Source organism: Suricata suricatta, chromosome 4, assembly GCF_006229205.1.
Source record: "Suricata suricatta isolate VVHF042 chromosome 4, meerkat_22Aug2017_6uvM2_HiC, whole genome shotgun sequence".
Taxonomy (NCBI): Eukaryota; Metazoa; Chordata; class Mammalia; order Carnivora; family Herpestidae; genus Suricata; species Suricata suricatta.
Genome location: NC_043703.1, coordinates 164256236 through 164272177, shown reverse-complemented (window position 1 = coordinate 164272177; position 15942 = coordinate 164256236). Strand labels below are relative to the sequence as shown.

At 59.5% G+C, this 15942-nt stretch overlaps 1 protein-coding gene across 1 annotated transcript in view; it reads right to left on the bottom strand.

Moving 5' to 3' along the window:
- The window catches only part of MYT1L (myelin transcription factor 1 like), a 402906-nt gene that overhangs the window by 23343 nt on the left and 363621 nt on the right, over nucleotides 1-15942 (bottom strand). The window contains exons 21-23 of the mRNA XM_029938368.1: nucleotides 10287-10349; nucleotides 5434-5517; nucleotides 4012-4233 (exon numbers count right to left, since the gene is read on the bottom strand). Coding sequence (XP_029794228.1) covers nucleotides 4012-4233; nucleotides 5434-5517; nucleotides 10287-10349 — 369 coding nt within the window. The remainder of the gene's footprint in view (nucleotides 1-4011; nucleotides 4234-5433; nucleotides 5518-10286; nucleotides 10350-15942) is intronic.

The window sequence follows — 15942 nt, the reverse complement described above, 5'->3', positions numbered from 1 at the left end:
TAGCTCCCGTTTGTGATGGACTATAAGGAAACTGAAAATAAATCAGGTAGTCGGGTCCAAGTGGAAAAGTTTAAGAGGGCCTGGGGTGTGATCTTTTCGAAAAAAATTTCATTTTGTTCCAGCTCAGTGAAAGGTATGACTTAGTTCCAGGGTTGTTTATTTCTCTTCCAGGGTTAGAATCAGTGACTTTAACTTTGTAGACTCCCCGATGTTCCTTGAAGTGGAGTAAGATGGACGGGGTGGGGAAGGAGTTTGCTCTGCCCTGCACTCACACACCAGGAAGCAGGTTCGACAGCCAAGGACGTCCACCTCTCCCCTCCCCCAGCCCCATGCCCCACTGCCCCAGGATGCACTGTGGCCTCCCCGGGCAGCGGGGCCCCTGGCAGAGCTCTCTTCCTGAGCCCTGTCTTTCCACCGATGCCCCTCACTCCCAGACCGTGGTCCTGGAGCCTCTTGCCTCGGGACCCTTCACACCCGGACAGCGTTCCTGTCCCGAGGAGGCCAGGCTGCTCAGTCTGCACCCAGAGAACACACCGGAGCTCCGGTCACCTTCGCAAAGGTATTTTGTCACTCACAGACGTGTGAGGCCATTTCCTAAAAGCTGGTGTGTGAGGACAGTGAGGTGCCATGGGTACACGGGAAGCAGGAAGCCATCCCACGGTCGAGGCCGCGCAGCTGAGCTGGGCAGACATCGCAGTCACTGGGCCACACGGGGCACTCTGCGTGGACAGGGGGTTCTGGCCTGTGTCAACACCCGGATAAAGAGGCTCAGGGTGGAGGGGAGGCAGGCTGCCTGGGCTGGAGTCCTGCTCTGCCACTTAGATACACACACAAGTACTTAACTCCTCTGGCCTGAGCGCCTGCTCTACAGACCAGCAATGTTTAAAACCTGGGCCTGGGAGAACGCCTGACTCCCTGGTTCTCACGATGGAGTGGGCTAACATAGCAGGTGTGCCGACTCCGCTCGGCACCCAAGAGCCCAGCATTACGCTGAAGGACCAGGAGGCCTTTGCAGGCAGACGCGCAAGTGGAAGAAGGAGTGTTCTCGGTGGTGGGGAGGGACCGGCGCTCAGCGAGGCGGGCGGGAGGGACAGACGGACCGATGGCTGGGTCGGGGGACCGGCAGCTGAGGCGGGCAACTGTGTTGCTACTGCCCGGTCAACCGGCTCCTCCCAGCCTCTCCCCCTTCCCTGCCCACCCGCACCCTGCTCTCAGTCACCCCTGCGGCCCTCGCCCTGGGTGTCTGCCCAGGGCCGCACGAGGCTGTGGCCTGTCTTCCCCTCCCACATCCTGCTGGCTGTGCATTGGGGGAGAACCAGCCTGCTGCTGGACAGTCAACCTCGGGGCGCTGCCCCCCTTCGGGCCCTCCCAGCGGCCCGCTGCCCACTCGGCCCTCCTGCCCCTGCCCCACCGGCCCTGCCGTCCTGGCCAGGGTCTGCCCCCTCCAGCTCCGCCTGCCAGTCCGCCGGCGTCTTCAGTGGCCCCCTGGCCCCCACCACTTCCCTTTCTGACTCCACGAGGTCTCTCTCCTCCGGAGGCCGAGCCCATCTCCCTCCCGAACCTCGCCTACCACCGGCCACATCCTCACGCCCAGCCTGCCACCTGCCCTCTGCCCTCTGCCCGATCTCGGGCTGTTTTGGTCATGGGTCCCGCGCCTCGCTGTCCCCATCTGGGTTTTCTGGAACCTTCTCCACGGCCCCCAGGGGGTGCGTGTGGCCACTGCTTGGGAGACAGCGCTCGTTCGCCCCACGGCTGGCCTTGGACGTGACGACGGGGAGCAGGCTGGTGGGGGCGTCGGTCTGTCCCCGATGGTCGAGAAGCATTTACAGACCACGAGGCCTGCGCTGTGTCGTCAGAAGCCAGCGACCTCCGCGTCTGCACTACCGGAGGGCTCGCAGGGTGTCCCGATAGAAACGTGTCTGATTTCTATGGGGAGTATCCGGTTTGGGACGACTTAGTTTTCATTTAAACACTGCTGTTTTAGGAAGACGCAGCCAGGCCTAGAGATAAAATAAGACATCTTCTATGTCCTTCACAGGAGCTCAGCGTGGGACGCGGAGTGGAGGCCCCCCCGCAGGGGGCAGGGAGCGGGGCCCCCAGACTCGAATGAGCAGAATGAACAAAGCGGTTTCACAGCGAGTGGGGCCGTGGCGCGCAGAACCGCAAGGGCTCGGCCGTCCTGCGCCAGGACGGCCACAGGGTGCGACCCCCTGAGGAGAAACTGGGGAGAGCGGCTCAGAGGCTGGAAGCCACGGGCAGTGTTCCCGCCCACCCGGTGTCTCTGTCCTGGTGCTCTTGGACGTGACCCCTATCACCCGCGGAGGCCGTCACGCTTTGGGGGCAAAGAGGAGTAACAGGAGCTTCGTGTCTTCCCCGCACGGGGCCATCTGGGAGCCCGCGTCTCAGTGCGCCAAGGCGGCCTTTCCAGAGTCTCCTCCTCACTAAGGCTTTAAAGGTTTGGGGGACAGCTGGCCTGTCGCCCCACATGGCCGGGGCCACAGCCTCCCGCGGGCAAGCCGTCAGGCACTCTGCACAGCTAACGTCTGCACGCTTGGCCGGTCTTGCCTGGGGTTACTATTCTCGCACCTTCGAGGGTCAGCGCTATTGGGGACAGGGCCGCATTGGAAGATGGGAGGCCTCTGGAGATGGGCAGTGGGGGTGGCTGCGCGGGAACGCCAGGGACCCTCACGCCACCGAGCTGCGCCTATAGGCGGTTAAGATGGTGAGTCGTGGGCTTCACTACAGTCTACACACAACGAGTTCAGCTCTGCTCTCTGCTCTGTCCGCCCCTTTACCCGCGTGCCGCCGCCTGTTCTTCCCGCACAGACTCTGAGAGCCTCTGGCACCTTGACCGCCGGCGCCCCTTCCCTCCTGGGGGAAGAGCGAGGCTTGGCCACTGGGGTGGTGCGGAGGGGTCGGGCTGAAAGACAGGGCCCCTGACGCCTGTGCCCTGACCCGTCACCCCTCCTGGGTCCTCTGCAGGCGGGGTCACAGCCTCTGTGGGGCCACAGCCTCAGGCTTGTCCCGCAGGTCCTATCTAGGGACCTGGGCAAGTGGGCGAAGGTGGGAGCCTTGGGGTCAGTGTCTGTCCCCGGGGACCCAGGACAGTTTCTCGGCGCAGCCCTTCCTCCCAGTGGTAGGATCTGTCGTGCATGGAGACGGACAGACGCTGCGTGTGCCCTGAGCGTGTGACCCCCTCCGTTCAAGGGCCGCAGGCCGGAAGCCCGGACAGGGACCTGACCAGGCTTCTTCTCTGGCCTCCCCGATCCCGTGTGAGCTTTCTACCATAGCAGGATTTTCTTTCACGATGAAGATTAACCTTCCTTTCAAGGGACATTTAAAGGCTCGGATCCACACGTCCCTGCACACCCCGTGACCCCTTCCTGTTTGCACACAGACTTCTGTCCACTCTGGGCTGGACGCGGCTTTACTGCATTGCCCTGGCGTCAGCCCGCTTCCAAGAGGCTGGGGCCACCATGCCCCATCGAGTCCACTGGCCTCTATGATCCGTCTACACCACCCACCCTAACCCTTCCACGCAGAGCCCGCTCAGCGCCGCTTGATTCAACAGAATAGCCTCTTCTGCTAAGACAATCTAGCTGCATAGATTTCTTTTCAAATTAAGCAAGTAAAAATGAATGGGTTGATGGGCTCTTCTGGAAATTTCCTGACACATGTTTGGCCCAGGCATGCAACATGAGGTCCCTGTGCTGGAAACCGTGCTCCCACCCGGAGTGGGCCTGCCTGCACCCCCAGCCCCGGGGCCACAGCGTGCGCCTCACTGTCCGTCGGACCGAGCCCTTGGAAAACCTGCCCCGACGGGCGTGGGGGAGTGAGGCGCGCTCTGAGCACGCACTCCAGGCCCCGCCCCTTTTCACCCCCGAGACCACGAGTAGGCAGCCCTTTTCCACCTTTTCTTTCTAAATGAGGTGTCCAGTCAGAGGCCGCCAGCCCCGTGCCACACCGGCCGTGACGAGGCTCCGGTAGGAGCCGGGACAGGTGTCCACTCACCTCCGGTGCGTGAGGAAGCTGCCACTGACGTGCCCCGACCCGTCACATCCCGGCGTGGGGCACGACATGCCCTCCGTCTTGACCGACTTCCAGGAGAACTGGGAGCCATTGAGGTATCCGTCCTTCTGTCTCTTGGCGGCCAAGGGACATCCTGACGCGCTGCGATGGGAGGCGTACTTCCCGGTTATGTGGCCCTGGCCGTCACACCCGGGAACCGGGCATCTGGGGAGCAGAAGACACCACCTTATGGTCTCGCCATCAGAGGCCTGGTGGCCTCTGCAAGGAGGTCAGAACCGGCCTGAGTCTCTGCTCCCGCCAAGGCCAGAGAGAGAGCGCCACCTGGTGGGGAGCCGGGGTAAGCCCTGGCGCCGAAAGGCCGGCAGGCGCCCACCCGACACCGGGAGGCTGTTGGCGGGAGAGTGTCTGCATTTGGGGGGGAATGTTGATGTCGTGAGTGAGATGCAGGCATCTGCTGAAAAGACCCCACTTTTGGACAGAGCGAACTCTTTCATTCGGGGAATGCAAGGCCGCGGAGACATTGCAGGACTAGTTCTGAAAGGCGATTGGATGAAGCTGTGGCTTTTCTGGAGCTAGAAAACCTGCTCTGCTCTCCAGGGGGTAACACGGCCTCCGGCGGAGAGGCCGCTGAGCAGGAGAGAGAGAGTTTAAATCCAGTCTCCTCCTGTCGGCACGGGGTGCGCCCTCAGGACGTTTTTGGGGGGCTATGTGGGAAAATCACTGGCAGGAGCTGACGGTCAAGGGCAGGCTGACCCCGCCCCTGGGACCTCCACGGCAGGTAGCCGCTGGAGCGGGCCGAGGAGGCCAACCGTGGTCGCTGGGGGCGGGGGCGCGGGCCAGCTCCTCACAGGCCCCAGGCTGGTGGGTTTCGCGTGCATTATTTTAAAGTCAAAGTTTACATTCTACAAAATTTGTATTACCCATTTACTTTGATAAGTTTTATATCATTTTTATAATAATTTTAACTGTTTTAATAAATGTTTTTCTCCGAAGACACGAGATGAACGTGTCAGGAAGACGGCACCACGCTCGTCTACGGGGTTTTGGGACCCGGCTCCGGGCACCGCTGTGCGGAAACACCCGGGGGCATGCCCGAGGCCCAGGTGCCTGCCCACTCGTCCCTCGTGCTGCCAGAGAACCGGACAGGGGGTGGCTGCCAGCGAGCCTTCCCGCAGTGGGCCGTGTCACCACCAGCCCCGCCTCTCCCCCTCAGCGCAACCCCGTTTTCCACGAGCGGCAAGGGACCTTTCTCGGTGCGCTTCCCCAGAGCATGGGTGGCTAGAGATTCCGGCCAGCAGGTGCGCTCTGGGCGTGGCGCCCACAGGTGGCTGTGCCGGTGACCGACTCCCCTCCTCCCTGGCCTCCCCCAAGACCCACCGCCCTCCACCCGCCCCACACGCGCACCTGATGGGCTCCTGGTCCTCTTTGTCTTCCTTGCTCTGTGCTATCCTGATGCCACTTTTCTTTGCTCTCGGGCAGCCTGAAAGACTAAAGAAGGGACACGGCTTCAGGACCCGTCGCTCGGGAGCGCGGGCAGGCCCCTCCCCAGCGGCGCCGGAGCTCCTCCCCATGCACACGAAATTCTGGGAGGAGGGTCCTTCTGGGTGCGGCCCGTGTGTGCTCTCCAAGTGGTCAGACCCCGTCAGTCCCCGGGGGGGGGGGGGCTCCGTGACCAGCGCGGGGGCACGGGAGAGGGGCTGGGGGTGGGGGGCAGCGCTTGGGCCCTGGGTGGGGGGCAGAAAAGGGGTGAAGCCGAGGAAGAAAACACACGCTCCTCGGCCTCTTCCTCGGTGGCCTGTTGTCTACAGCCCGATGCCCGGGCCCTGCTCTCTGGGGACAGTGACACCGGTGGTCTGTCCTGACCCCCAAGTACAGACTTCCCGTGAATCTGCAGCACGTGCAGAGGAAGTTGAACAGGATTATTTTATTCAAGGGTCAAAACGCTGGAAGCAGAAGCTCGCGTTGGCGTGAAGGACGACCCCCAGCTGCACAGGAAACCGCCCGTGCGTGCCCGCGTGAGACTGCACGGGCCGGAGGATCCTCGCCAGTCTGTGCGGAGCCTGAGAGCCAGAAACTGGGCCATTTGTGGAGACGCCAGGACCCGCGGATGAGACCCGTCCGGAGCCGCGGGGGGCACGGGCCACCCCTCCCCGGCTCCCGAGCTCGCGTGAGAGGCAGCACCCCGCGGGCAGAGGGCGGGTGCTGGGCACCCGGGCGCCAGTGCTGCCCCCTCCTGTCTCCATTGACAGGGGTCCCCACGCCCCGGAACGTGGCCTGTCTGCTGCGTCATCATCTCCTTCGACAGGAACGCGGGGAGACCAGATGTGCCTGAATTCTCTCCCTCCTGCTCCCTTTGGTCCTCCGTTTCAAGGGGAAAACTTGGAGGGTGGGCTCCCTGCTCGTGGCCGCTCCCGCCCCCACCCGGCCCTGACCACCCTCCAGGACAGGCACTCTGCCCGGGCCACCATGATCTGAGGCCGGCGGGCGCTCCTGGCCTCTGGCAGGTGACGCTCCTCCGAGTGCGTCTGCAGGTCCTGAGTCCCGGGAGGCCAGTGTCCTGCGTGGCCCTCGCTCGCCGCCCGTGCTCGCACATCCCTCGTGCTCCTGAGCCCCGGCCCGGACCCCCCCCCTGCGCGTCCTTCCTTTCCTTGCGCCCCCTCTGCCATCCAGGACAGAACTCGAGGTCACGTCTGTTCGGACGACGCCCTTCATTTTCGCTAAAGATTAAACCCCTCACCCTCAGCCCCCGAAGCCTCTCTCCGTGTCTCGTGTGCCCCTCTCCGGGAACAGCCTCGGTGTCTGCTCCCCGGCCCTACACAGAATGGAGTTCATCCTTGGCAAACACTGGGCCTTATGTGCCCAGGGTCCTATTGGTTTTATGTCCTCAGCAACTTTGGAACCGACCACCTGTTCCCTCCACGCTGCCGTGTGGGGACAGGCTGGCATCAGCTCTGAGCTGCGTGAAGCCGCTCCGTTCAGGACCTTCTGGCGGCTCACCACCAAAGGCCTCATCGTGCGCGCCAGGCTCCCTGCGGCCAGCCTGCCTCCAGCGTCCGTGCCCACTCGCCGGCCTGGCGCACACCTGTGCCCTCTGCGCTCCCCCGGCGGCCACTCTGCAGCCTGCATTCCGCTGTCAGCTGGCAGGCACATCCCGCAAGACGTGTTCCTGGGCGTGGGCGCCGCTGTGACAGCCGGTCCTGGGAGCCCGCGGGCCCTGGCCCTGCATGCACTGTCCGCTCACCTTCCACGTGCCAGCGAGCCGGGGGTTCTGGGGATGCATGACCGTGAGCTCGGGCACCCTCGTCCAGTCCTGCACCATGTGTCCAGCTGGGGATCTGCGCGCACCCGCGGTCCTGCCCGGCTCGGGTTTGGGGCCCTGCTGCCCGCGCCTGCTCCCATCCGCCGGCTGCCGCCTCCTCCTGGATGTTCCGGTTACTTCCGGAGGGTGCTCTTGGGGCCTCCGTGCGCCGTTTCCTCATGTCCAGTCAGGACACCGGTTCCCACAGCAGCGAGACCACACAGGCAAGGTGTTCAGTATTGCTCACGGGATGTAGTACGTGCTCAACAAATGCTGTTTTTGGTCACCAGAGAACATTCTGGAACCCTAAGGGTGCGCTGCCCTCAGCCTGGGCGGCTGTCCTAGGGAGCCCGAGTCACCTGGTGGCTCCAGGGCTTCGGGTCTCTCGCCGTGTGTGAGCGACGGCGGGTCGAGGCAGGAGGGGTCCCTCGGGACGGTGTGCTGGGCCTTTTCAGGGGGTTGCTGCCCTGGCAGGGAGCCACAGGCCTGGGAAGGGCCAGCTCCAGCAGTGAATCTGTGTTGTCCTTGTGGACGGGGCCGTGGTCTCTGTGGACCTCTCCAGCCCCGCCTGACAGACACTCCCTCTGGTCACTGAGGATGGAGGTGGGCAAAACATCTGCTGGTGGCTGTTTGTTTTATTTACTTTGAGAGACAGGGAGAGGCAGAGACTCCCAAGCAGGGTCTGCACTGCGGCACCGGGCCCGGCATGGGGCGCGAACTCACACGCTGTGGGAGCGGCACCTGAGGGGAAGCCGGACGCTCAAGTGACTGAGCCGGCCAGGCGTCCGGTTTGTTTTGTTTTGCTGTTGAGGGAACACTAGAGACCGCCAGCAAACACAGACTGCCGTGGGCGCAGGGGAGGCCCGAGCTGGCACAGGGATGGGAAAGCCACACCATGAAAACAGAAACAGAGCGAGCAGGGGCCACACCTCTCCCGCCAGGATTCCAGGACCTTCACGGCCCTTCGGGCGGGGAGGAGGCAGCCGACTCTGAGCCTGTCCCCGTGCGAGAGGACGTGACCTCACCTGACACCAGTGTGGCCCTGAGGACCGCGGGGCAAAGCACACTGTCCCAGGCTCCCGGGTGAGCATGGCATCCCGGCCTCCATGCCTGTCAGGAGGGCGGCTGGCCAGGGCCCTGCTGGGCGCGAGTGTGCACATGTGTGCCCGCGTGCCCGCGTGTGGCCTGGGAGGGAGGCCTCCGTTCGTGGTCAGACGGCATCACCCTGCAGGGGTGCTGCCGTCGGGGTGTGTGGGCTGCAGGCTGTGCTGCGGATCGGGTCAGCTCTTCGGATGGAGATCCCTGGGCTCCCAGGGTCATTTTATTCACAGGTTTATACTGTGTCCACACCCACCACCTTTCTAACCTAGAAGCTCAGGGAATCAAAGTGGTGAAACTAATTATTAACACAGGACACGGCGCCACGCCGGAAGACAAATCAGTGGCGGGACATGTATCTGGATTCGGAGGAGCAGCACATGTTTGGTTTTAGTTGTGCAGACACCACGACATGAGGGGGGTCCTGGCCATGTGAGGACGCACACATTCCTTTTCAAGATAAAACAAAGGGCAGCACAGAATGTGCTTGGCTTTTTCTACTTCCCTGGAGGGTGGATTTAACCGAATTCACTCTGAACCAGTGACTTGACTCTGGCGGGTGCTTGGGAGGTGGTGCCTCCCGCTCTGCATTTCCCTGCATTCTCTGAGCTGCCCCGCCAGCTGCTCCCGCCCTGTGGTCCTTGGGGGTGGCCCCGGGAAACATTCGGTGACGTCCGGAGACTTTTGGGGCTGTCACGAGCCACGGAGGTGGTGCTGGTGTGCAGTGCGTCGGGCAGGGACCTGTCCGAGCCGCAGTGTCCACGGGGCCCCGATGGACGCCCCTGGCGTAGAGGACTCGCGTTGAGAGTCCTCCGTGACCCCATGGTCCTGTTCTCCTTGCCGGCATCCCTGACCCGTGCCTGTCACGGGGCGCTGCTGCTGCTGGAAGCTCACGGCAGGGTCCAGTGCGGAAGCTGTGTCTGTCTGTCCCTCACCCAAGCCGGGCCAGCAGCCGGCCGGCGTCCCTGGCTCTGACCACTGGCATCGGACCACTCGGGCGGCCACGTGTGGCACACAATCCGCTGACCCACGCGGTGGGGCCCGGCAAACACCCTCCCTCATTGTCAGGGGTCTCTGCGCTCCCTGCCCCGCCCTCGTGTCTCCCCTTCCTCTTCTTCCTGTCTTCTTTTCTTCCTTGTGGAAGACGCACCTGAAGCCCACAAGCCCTGGACTCTAGGACCGCCCCCCTCCCACGGGGGACTCAGCCCGTGACCAGGCAACAGCGTCTCTGTACTTGCCGGACAGGACGCAGCCCCACCTGCCGCTGTTGGATGGGAATTCCTCGTCCCGACCTTGGCCTTGGCCTGTGTTGCTGACTGAACAGGACAAGAAAGTGGTGCACCTGACCCCAGGTCTAGACCCACTTCTGTGGACACCACGTTTCCAAGGTTTCTTTCAATCCCCGTCTAACACCGGGCCCGGCCTGCGGGAAGGGGTCTCTGTGCTGCCCTCGGACAGTCCCTTCCCGTTGGGAGCAGCGGCGCCCGGGGGGTCGTGTCTTCAGTCCCGCTAGCCGGCGGCTCAGCTTTCAATGGCTCAGAGTCCAGCTCCCAGCGGCGTTGGAGCACCTGCCTCTCGGTGGCCATGCCTGGGACCTTGCTCTATGTCAGCAGCGCTCGTAGTCCCTGCACTCTTCTGGTTTAGGAAGGCTGCTGAGTGACCTAAGAAATGTCTCACAGGGGGGTGAGGTGCGGGACAGGTGGGCACAGGTGGAGCCGGCGGTGTGAAGCCAGGAGGGCTGTCCTCCCGTGAGGACCCCCGCCGAGGGAGCCCGCTGGGCAGCCCAGGTCTCAGCCTGTGCGTAAGGTGGGACGCAGTCCGCGTGGTGGGGTAGGAGCAGGGGCACGGGCGGGCCACGTACCTTCGGTGGGAAGCGTAGTTGCCGGTGATGTGCCCAGAGCCGTCGCAGCCGGGGGTAGGGCACCTGCAAGCACAGAGCAGACCGGGCGGTGACTTGAGGGAAGCCGACCCCTTGACGCCTCACTTCCTTCCTCCTCCAGAAAGCGGGCTCTCAGTGCGTCACCTCCCTGCCAGAGACCAGTGGAGCCGGGAGCCCTGGCGGGGAGTGGGCACCTGTGCCCGCTGGGCGCGCCACTGCACACTGACCCTGACCACCTTCTTGTTTCCAAGCCCAGGGACACGCCCAGCGCATCACGCCCTGGGTACCTGCCTCAGTAGCTACACCCCCTAGGGCCTGGGCTCCAGGCTGTTGAGTCCAGAGACTCTGTCCCCTGAAGACACCCCACGCCCGCTTCCCTCCCGCGCCCGTGAGTCTCGGGGGGTCGGTGGGACTCGGCCACAGCGGTCGTCTGCAAAGCAAGCTTTGTGCGTGGCGGGCGTGCGCAGGCGCTGCTCTGTCTATGCCGCGCTGGGCTCTGTTAAAGCCAGGCCACCGCCTGCACCCAGCTGGGGACTCCACCAGAGCGTCCTCATGTGCTCAGGGGGCCTCAAGGTACCTTACAGCCCTGTGCCCTTAACTGACCCGAGCGGAGCCTGGATCTCTTGGCGAAGCAGACCCGGTCAGTCCAGACCCTGGAGTCCTCCTGGGCACCCGCCCCGCCTCTGTGCCAGCCTGGCGCACGTGCGCAGAGTTCCTAGTCACTGCCCTCCCTGTGCTCTCCTAAGTGCGCCCCCGAGGACAGTCGGGCGCGTCACAGAGACCTTGCACTTCAAGCTATTCTGGTTGCGGGTACCACTGGGACTGTAAAAAACACGGATAGAAATGAAGAAAAATCTCTTCTTTCCGTAAAGTCTGTAACTCCCAACCACAGCAAGGACGAGGGGACTTAGCGAGAACATCTCCCAGGTCTGCCCCGTGCCCCGTCCCCGCTCCATGAGCTCCTGAGTGCCTGGCAAGGACAAAAGTCGCTGATTTCAAACTTTCAGTTTTCAGTCAGTGCACTGCTTCTGAGGGATTTCACACCGCTTCCCGCTCAGAGCCACCGTGGACACTGGATGACGACACGGGGCCAGCGATTGACAAGCTCCCAGAAGGTCTGGGGCAGGACGCAGTGGTACCCTGCTGCCCCGGCACCGCTGGACAGAGATGGACGGTGGGTGTCACATGCCGTCTCCCTTCCAGCCCTGAGAAAGGGGCCGGGCACCTGCTCTTGCGTGTGCTAGTGGGTATTCCCTGTATCCTGGGAAGGGCTAACGCTCCATGTGTGGCCTGTGCTGTGAGAGTGTAAAAAGGCAAACGGGACGCGTCTGTCACTGGTGAGGACACTTGGAACCAGGAGTTTTAAAATAGGCGTTTGTGGTAGAACAATGGAGTGTTTGCTGAAGCTGTGTGTCGAGAACAACCACTGAGACCCGGCTGTTGACCTGATTTTTCTTGGAGTGACAGCTGTTTGTGTACAATTAAAGTCTCTCTGCCAATTGGCAAGTAATTATTTTCTCAACAATAACTCCAGTGACCGAGCTGAACTGGCTGCTTCCCCCAAATGGTGCCTCTTGCGGACGGACCCCGCCCACAGCAGCCCAGAGGGTGGGGCCTCTTGCGGACGGACCCCGCCCACAGCAGCCCAGAGGGTGGGGCCTCTTGCGGACGGACCCCGCCCACAGCACGCTTGCAAGGAGAGCATCCGAGAGCCGTAAACATCATTCCGTCTAAGAGAAGCTCATCTTCGTGCAAGTGTCTGTTTTGAAAATGTATCAAGAAACAGAAATGTTTCCTACTAGCCTATAATATACACTTGGCCTTGCTTTTTGCTTAAAAAAATTCCTCAAACTCTTCCTAATTTAAGCACTCAGTGCAAATTTATTTAAAATTTATTCATTTTAACACGAGTAGAAATTTTTCAGTATGTCTTTTTTTGGTGAGGGCTGGAGGAGGTTGACATTCTGTTCAAATTTTTAAAAATCTTTTTCTTTTTTTATTTATTTTTGAGAGACAGAGAGAGACAGCGTGAGCAGGGGAGGGTCAAAGAGAGAGGCGGGGATACGGAATCCGAAGCAGGCTCCAGGCTCTGAGCTGCTGTCAGCAAAGAGCCTGACGCGGGGCTCAAACCCACGAACTGTGAGATCATGACCTGAGCCGAAATCAGACGCTTAACCAACTGAGCCACCCAGGTGCCCCTGTTCAAATTTATAGGGAACCATTATAACCAAAATAATGCAGGTGAAAATCAGATTTTACTAATTATAAAAAAAAGATTTTCAGAGTAGACTTTGTGTTTGAGCCATTTACAAAGGCATCATCTGATTTAAAAAAGGTGTTGAAAATGTCCTTTACCACCGTGAAAACAACAAACGAAATATTGATTTGGCCCACTGTGTTGGGAAAGAAAGAATATCTCCAGAAAGAGTCTTCTCTTTCTTAAAAGGTCTGCTCATCAGCTAGGCAAAGGGGGCGGAGTCCCAGGCTTGCCTCAGGCTGTGACCCCCTGCCAGCCCCACCCCTGCACAGGTGCAGGTGCAGGTAGGGCGGGGCTCTGGGCTCAGGGAATCCGTCCTGCCTGGTCTCCTCCGCCTGCAGCAGCCCTGGGCCCTGGCCAGCCAGGCGCGGGGAGGGGCCCTGCTCACTGCCTGTCTTTGTTCCCCCCTTGACACAGCCAAGGACTTTGGGGGGCCCTTCAGCTTTCTCATCTTCAGGGGGTGCTTCCCGACCACATACGCGGCCCGGAAGGTTTTTTCCTTATCAGCTCTACGTATCCACTTTTTCTGTTGCTGCTCAAGACTTCAAGGCTTTTTTAAACCTTAGATTTACATACAGACTTCCTAGCTTTAAGAAATCTCAACACTCAAAAATACAATTTTCTGAAGTTGGTGAACGAGGGGATGATATTCACCTCACAAAAGGGGTCTTCGCTTCTGAAACGGAGCCAGCTCCAGGACCCTCGATAACGGGGCGGTGTAAAATCGATTTACAAAAATTCGATTTGCATCTCCCATCTAAGAGCACATCTTTTCCATGAAAGGAGGCCCATGTGGGGTAATCAAAGTCCCCCGTGGATAAAATCAGACAGGAGCATGTGCCGCACAGCTTGGGTTTTGAAATGGCAGAAGAGATTGACTGGGTTTCCATGGAAACTCCCCAGCAGGCAGGCGCAGGTTCTCTGCACTGGAGTCGGCAGCAGCAGCCGGGGAAGCTGCCCTCCTGCTCGCTGGCAGTTCCCGGGGACAATGGCACCAAGTCTATTTTAGGTTCCTGCACTTGGAGATATAAGTTCTGTGACATAAAACACTTGCTTCAGACATTGCTTCTCTTTCATTCCAAAGGTACTTTTGGTGGAGACAGTTGGAGAGAGCACAGGACACAGAAATAATCTTAGAGCTCTGCTTGCTGCCTGTGGGGCGGGTACATTCAAGACAAAAACAGGGGTGCCTTATCTGTGCCCTTGTATTTGCCTCGGGGCTCAGTGATACCGAGTGAAAATAATTTGGGGCAGTGCATGTTATCATCCGGCCGGAAAAATCGGTCTGAAAAAGACATTTAGAAATGGCAATAGGTGGGGGCGGGGTGGCGCCTGGGTGGCTCAGTCCGTTAAGCATCTGATCTTCATTTCCGCTCGGGTCATGATCTCACGGTGTGTGAGTTCGAGCCCACGTCTGTCAGCGCGGAGCCTACTTGGGATTCTCTCTCTCCCCCTTTCTCTGCCCTTCCCCAACTAGCGCTCTTTTCTCTCTCAATATAAATAAACATTAAAAAAAAAAAAAGAACGGCAATGGGAAAATCATGATAAAATGTTTAAAAAGGTATTTAAGTTTTGTAGAATCCAAGTAAAACTGGAAAAAACATCGGGACATTCTGAACTTCTGGATTCTGACTTGATGGAACGCTCCTTCTCCGATAGGAGCTGGGTGGGTTTCTGTTGTTTTTGCAGATCTAAGACAGCCAGGGGACCTGCCGGCCCAAACCTCCCGGAACCACGCCCTGTGCGCTCCTGGCTGCTCTGATATTGACCACAGAAGCAAACGTTCTCTGTGGACCTGCACAGGCATGATCACTGATCACAGCCACACAGGGGTCATGAGATATGTCCCCTAACATCAAAACATACCTTAGTCTATGCATTAAAGCACATAGTCATGCACACCGTAAGACTTTGCACTGGCCCACGTCACAGGACGTGACAGCCTCGTGTCTGCCCTGATCTGTCCCTCGGTAAAACATACACCTGTCACAGTGTCGCCTTCCCCCATCCACAAGCCCCTGGCCTGAGGCCGGGTGGGAGAAATGGAGCTCATCAAATCCACGGCCTGAAGTTGTGTTGTCCATGCGTTACTCGGAGGAAGGGCTTTGAAGTGCTTTCTCCATGTGCTATCACCCTCTCTTTTATAGATGAGGATCTGATAAAGAGTTCTCTTAGGAAAGACATCTAAAACGGGGCATTTTCTTACAGTTAAATGGATGTCTGCATTAGAGTGCACATCACTGCAGGCTGTGAGCGGAGACGGGGAGCCCGTGTGGCACTGCGACATGCCAGTGAAGTGGAGAGCGGGTTGCACGCACACGAGCACTTCTTCCTGCCCACCCCCCCCCCACCCCCGTGCGCTGGCGAGGCGCCCTTGCCGGGGAGCAGGTGGCTGAACCCCGGACTTGGCGGGGCCAGCCCCTCGGTGCCTCCCTGGGGTGGGGGGACCCTGCCCTGAGCGCTATCACACCCTGGGTGCGCAGCCTGGCTGCCCTTGTGCCCAGAGTCCCGCCTGGGATGCTGCGGGGAGGGGCGAGGACAGGCTACAGGAAGAAATACCCACAGGTGTCTCCGCTCTCTCATAAATAGGGGCGGGAGGGGCCGTGGGCGTGTCCAGGTGCCCCCCCTCCCCAGTGTCGGTGGCTCCGCCTCCGGGAACTGCCCCCGAGGCTGAGGGTGGTGGCGAGGTGCGCAGGCCCCTGGAGGACCCGGAGGACCCAGCTGGCAGCCCTACAGGAGGCAGGAGACCCACCGAGTTCTGGGGGGCGTTTCGTGGGCCCTGGCCGCTTTCCTTGCTCACTTCTTCCGTGGTAGCTCTATCAAGGGGACGTAACTGAGTAAAATGCCAAGTAGTAAAAAATATATAAATTTATCTTATTGCCCTCAAGTTTAAAAGAAATTGTAAAAATGTAACATTAGGCCTCGTCCTTAGTAGCAAAATGTATTTATAAATGGGAACGATTCAGGCCACATGTATAAAAGTCTTTGCTTCATTTATGTAAAAAGTTCAATTCGAAAACCACTTTTTTTTCCTAAAGAGATATGGTTTTAAAAATATATTTATGTTGACTTTGGTCATATAAATGGGAAACAGTAAAGACATTCACAGGAGTGCAAAATAAAGATATTTTCAATGGAAAAAGGACATATACTGCTTCTTACACTGCATATCTGTGGTTTTCTCCCCAAATGCACAGAGACCAGGTTATTTAAAGCCACACACATTACTTTTGCCCAATTTCTTGGATATATTACCTGAAACGCAAGGAAAGGCAAAATCTTGCAAATCACATTTTAACTTGTAAGACATTCAATAATTTTCAATCTTTTTTTTTTTGAAACTCAATATTAAGTATTCATATCCTGAGCCTCCCGCAGCCC